The sequence below is a fragment of the Nuphar pumila genome, chromosome 7, assembly GCF_984573655.1.
Source record: "Nuphar pumila chromosome 7, dmNupPumi1.hap1.1, whole genome shotgun sequence".
NCBI lineage: Eukaryota > Viridiplantae > Streptophyta > Magnoliopsida > Nymphaeales > Nymphaeaceae > Nuphar > Nuphar pumila.
In genome coordinates, this window is record NC_143255.1 from 33,395,316 (window position 1) to 33,401,026 (window position 5,711).

The 5,711-nt window shown below is 37.8% G+C and overlaps 1 protein-coding gene across 1 annotated transcript; it reads left to right on the forward strand.

Moving 5' to 3' along the window:
- Positions 1-578: 578 nt before the first annotated feature.
- On the forward strand, positions 579-5,070 carry LOC149831834 (E3 ubiquitin-protein ligase RSL1-like). The gene is made up of 5 exons (XM_090012250.1): positions 579-892; positions 1,807-1,970; positions 2,399-2,990; positions 3,396-3,467; positions 4,755-5,070. Exons 1-5 carry the CDS (start codon positions 618-620, stop codon positions 4,825-4,827), a joined length of 1,176 nt encoding a protein of 391 aa, XP_089868376.1. The 5' UTR covers positions 579-617; the 3' UTR covers positions 4,828-5,070.
- Positions 5,071-5,711: the final 641 nt, after the last annotated feature.

Below are 5,711 nucleotides of genomic sequence, written 5' to 3' on the forward strand. Positions count from 1 at the left end.
GTGAGAGCATTTTCCTTTTTCTCAGTAAATAATTTTGATCTCTTCAGCAAAAAGAATGAAGGAATCCAACTTTTTCTTTTTGACAAAGCTGGTGTTAGGCAGACCCTACCAGTTACACCACCATAAACCATTGGGATTCGAACTTGCAACATCCCCCAATGGTAAACATTTTCGCTTAAGGGGGAAAGGAAACTCCACGTTTGCGTTGTTGCGGGCAAACGGGCTATAAAGGTTTTGAGGTCAGTTTTAGCTTTTTCTGACTTTGTCAGACCATCAGCGAAAAACTTTTGAGGCATTTAAGGTCATATAAGGTTCTTGATTTATTCAACAATCAACAAAACATGTAAATATAATCAATCATCTTCAATGGGTCATCGTAAGAAGCGTCCATCGTTGGTTCGGTTGACTATTTTATTGTATTGCTTGAATTGACTATTTTAGTTGATTGGAAACTTGCTAGAAACAAACACAAGAGGCGTCTAACCATCAGACTTGGTTCCTTGATTGATCGGTTTCCTTTTCTACGCACTCAATCGGTTGGTCAATGGCAAACAAGAGGGCGTTTTTAATTCCAACTCGCCATCCTCTGGCTGAAACGAGATTGCCATTCTGGCATTATGCCAAGAGCTTTGGGGTTTGCCTTCTTGGTTCTCTCCTTCCTGATCATCTCTGTCTCTGCTTGGTTCTCCAAAGATGGTCCTCTGGATCGAACCAGCGCCATCAACATGTCCCTGTTGCCGATAATCGATCATCATCGGTCGTCGACGGTGCAATTCTCCGGTGGGGAGGAGATTTCTTTCTCCTCAGTTAGAGAGAAGGAATGGAGCAGGAACAGAGCCCTTATTTGTTCCCGGGTTCAGTGGTGGAGGTGCATGGCTTCATGCATAAGCAGGTAGGAAAATGAATTAGCATTAATGGAATATAACATGTCAGTGATCAAAACAGCATTGGCAACGATGGAGGCACATATTTTGAGGACAGTGAATGCTTGGGACTATCACACAAATGCTTCATTTTGGCTTCCATATATATATATATATATATATATATATATATATATATATATATATATATATATATATATATATAAAGAAAACATTATGGAACGCCCAATCCTCGAACGTGGGCTGCGCGTCTGATTCTGCTTTTTTTTGAAAAAAAAAACATTTTTTCCAACGCTGATCACACAGATCAGTGGCGGATAGTCATTCGACCATCATCAAACACTTTGCGTATTTGATGATACGGTCTCTCTCTCTCTCTCTCTCTCTCTCTATATATATATATATATATATATATATATATATATATATATATTAGGCATATTAAAAAATCATAAAAGTGGCAGTATCCTCGTATCTGAAGCCGTATTTTTTTTGTCATGTTGAGAACTTCATAAAAATGGTCATATCCTGGTATCTGCAGCCGTATCCATGTGGCCTATGTTTGGTATAGATGTAATTTGCTAGTCGGTGTCTTGTCTATCTTTTTTCATAAACCATGATGACTTTTGCGTGTGTTTGGCACTCAGTATGATGTTTGGATGCAGCCAAGAACCCCAAGCTTCCTAGATTTTTTGCATTTCCTGAAAGTGATGAAAAGCCTAAAATCTGAATTCTTTATGGCAGAAATATACCTGCTTATTCCACCAAAAACCAGAATTTCTTGATCAGTAGCAGCAGGAGATTCAAAACTCAGAGAACCTTACATTCTGGGCATCCAAATATAGTATCTGCATCATGAGATTAAATTTGAATCAGCTCTCATTTTCAGTTTTCTCAATATCTTGACAAACTTGGCCCGCAGTTTTTCTGGCGACTATCGACCCGAACAGCATGAAGCATGTTACGCCATCGCCTCTCTGTTGATAGCAATATTCTGCTGTCTTATGGTCTACAACTATCGAAGGACAAGAGGTTTGATCACAATGGCCGTGGATCAAATTGGTGCAAGAACAGCCGTGGATTCAGGTATGTCACCATTTTAGCTGTTGTATATGCATAGATACATACATACGTAAGTATGTACTTACGTACAGAGAGACAGTCAGACGTACATACACAGATACGTACATATGCATGCAAACATACACACTCACATACACTATGCAACTTTGCTGTATAGAGAACAATTGCAGCACCTTCCTGTTTCTTTTCATATTGTTAACAAAAAACAGATATGAAGTGATGATATGGTCCATTTCCTAACCTATGCTTAAGGGGATGTGCTAAAATTGTTTTTCAAATCAAGTTAATTCATGTTGGCATTTGAATGCTCAAGAACCAGCTCAATGCATTACCACTTTTTCAATGTTTGCAAATAATGAAATTAGTTTTTTTTTTCAAATTTTCGTTTGAACCTGTAATGAAATATGATGTTGATTGCAACAAATATGCAGAACACATGATGATTTCAAATATGAGCACAGAGGAATTCTTCTGCAAAGTCTGCATGGAGTGTAAGTCACTGCAGCAATCATTCCGAACAGAGCATTGTGTGCATTTGTTCTGCTCTGAGTGTGTTGCACAGAATGTAGCCACCAAGATAAGAGAAAGTTCGACGACCGTGCAATGTATGGAGTTTGGATGTACGGCTAAGATTGATATCGAATCATGCAGATCGATCCTGACAAACAAACTCCTAGAGAAGTGGGCGATGACACTCGCCGAATCGTTAGTCCTTTCATCACAGAAGTTCTACTGCCCCTACAAGGACTGCTCTGCTTTGATGTGGGTTGACAAGAATGAGTGTGGAAAGAAGGTGATGAGACAAGCAGAGTGTCCACATTGTAGCCGGTTGGTTTGTGCACAGTGCAAGGTAGGTTGGCATGCTGGGATGAGTTGTTACAAGTTCCAAAAGCCAAACAGAAGGAATATTGGAAAGAATGAAGCTAAAGTGAAGGACATGGCCATTGAGAAGGGCTGGCAGAGGTGCCCAAGTTGCAGGCTCTACATTGACAGGATCTCTGGTTGTGTGCACATAACTTGCAGGTTTGTTCACACTTTTAACCTTGAATTAGTTGGCTCCACACTTATGGCACTCATGGGGCTTGAGTATTAGGTCTAGAATTGGGCTATTCATTGCATTTGCTTGTTTAAGCATCCCCCAAGGAACAGGCACTCTGGCACTATTCTCCTACACAATCTTATTAATGGAGAATTCGATGAACATAGCCATATCCAGTATCCTCAAATGTAGACCTGCTATCCTTTTGCAGGATGACATATAAACATGACCAAGTTCTTGAATTCCTTTGTCTACGCAAGTGCATATCTAGAGTTCACTATTTTGGTCATGTTTCACATGATGCTAACTATTTCTTTGGTGATCTGCTCCACATTTACTAAATTTTCTCATTTAGATTTTAATCGATCAATCTATTTATTTATCTTCAGGTGTGGGTTTCAGTTTTGTTATATGTGCGGATCATCTTGGACAGATTACAAACACAAATGCAAATTGAAGAGGTAATGTTTCACAAACCATATTTCTAATGTGTTAATTAGTTGCTGTTATTAATAACATTTCATGGTGGGAGGACAATGACTAACCAAAACCAAATTAATCTGGTCTCCTTAGGATCAACCCCAGGCCATTAGTTGTCTTTCCTAACCATCATCTGGGTCTTGTCTGGTACCTTATCCAGCATATAGATGTCTGTTTAAAACACAAAAAATGTGACTAAAAGAAATTATAAAGAACCAAATTTTTGGCATCGACTACCTGTTTGGCTGTTTCTACTTTTATATGATTTAGGATATGTTAAAATAAGGGAAATTTTCAAATACATCCCAAACTTTTTGGTCTAATTCATTTGCATACGAAACGTTTCAGAGTTTGCAAATGCCCACCAAAGTTTTCTTATTGTTTATTCAAATTACCCCAATCATAAACTGATGTTGGATTGTTTTTGGGTTAACACTAACTCATATCACCATGGACACGCCACCAAAATGGTGTGTGACTGTTACATGGCCTACCTATTAATACAAAAGACATAAGTTGCAAAAGTAAGTTTTATGCCGGTTTATGGCCACATGAAAGCCAGATATTGATGGAGGAAGTAACACCCTCCAAGTTGGTGCCAACTCCATAATTAGGTCTTCCATTATAAATTGGAGATAGCCACAAGTATCATACCAATTAAAATCAATTTTAGATTTGGTCCAACAACATAACATGGAGGTCAGATCCTGACTCTCATGCATCCTGGATACAGGACACTGCAGTTTTGTGCTAATATGGACCTTCCAGGGTCCTAAGACCTTTGCTACCACATTCTTTAACAGGTAAATATTTGCTACCGTCATTTGTACATACAATCTAGTAGAAAACACCATTATTCTAAACTTTTCTTCATTTTTTGTGTGGATCTAACCTTATAAATGTGAGTTTGTTTAGTAGAAAATAGGTTTTAGATGATGTACTTGCATCATGCAAGCAGTTTTTCAGTAGCTTCAAAGATCAATGGCCCACAATGTGCCAAAATATTTTTGAATCACAAAATCATATTTTTATATAAAAAAGTATCTCATTCCATAGCAAACAAAACATGTTGAACAGTCTATGAGGTCAGATTAAGTGGATACAACTTGAACCTATGATTTTCCAACTAGATTGTACATACTGTGGACAGTAGCAAATATTTATCCTTCTATAACATAGATGATCTTTGATTCAAAGACATTTTACTGTTATTTATTCTGAACCAAACTCACTAAAAGTATGAACTCGTGTATCTGTTGTTATGTTAGGCTCATGAAGTATGGGACATCATTGTCGACATGGAAATTGTTATTGAGAAGGCAGTTGCATCGGACGGTGTAAAGAAATACAGCAGATGGCCTTGTATGAAGCATCAGCCTTGATATTGCTCTACTAATGCAGGAATTCTTTTGGCCAACCAACATCACTAGAGATATAGATATGAAAGAAAGCTTGAGATCTCTAATCTATATGCCATGGACCTTATTTGATTCATTGATATCTTCATTCAAAATTATGTACATAGCTTATCAAATTTGCTTTTTCTTTTTGGTGAATTTGAGAATCATATTTCTTAGGATCAAACTAGTTGGTTTAGGTTTTTGGTCAGAAGTACATGTAACCCCAGCACCTGTATGTATCTCAATGGTCATGAAGAAGTTGAAAGATTCGATTTTTTTTTTTCATGAATTTGAGAACAGTCTGCAGTTTCAGGCAACCTGTGAAATATGATCAGGTTCATCGACTCCAATTTTGAGATGTAAGGTGAAAGGCACTAGTTTAGGTGAAAAATCAGTTCAAATGACTGGTTTCAGGATTCAGAACCAGCTCTAATCCACATTTTCCTTGAGGATAAGAATCCAAAAGCTGTGATTTTTGGTCACATGATCAGCCTTGTGACCGACTTACAGGATTCAAGGGAGGAGCATTCTCAAGTGAGAATCACAAACACAGCTTGAGCTTTTTCATGCTTGCTAAACTTAAGAAAATATTGTGAGGGTGATTTGTAATCACAAGAAGCTGAGGAAATCCAAGAATCACAGGTTGTTGCAAATGTGAGTTCACCAAACTCTTTTCAAGTATCAAACAAAACCCATTATTCCAGCCTTCTTTGATCCTAAGTACCTTATGAAAATCGTCTAGATCAATTCCAAACCTAGGTACACCTGAACCCATCTTTGGATATATCAAATTGTAATTCACCTTAGTTTTCAATTGGCCTTACC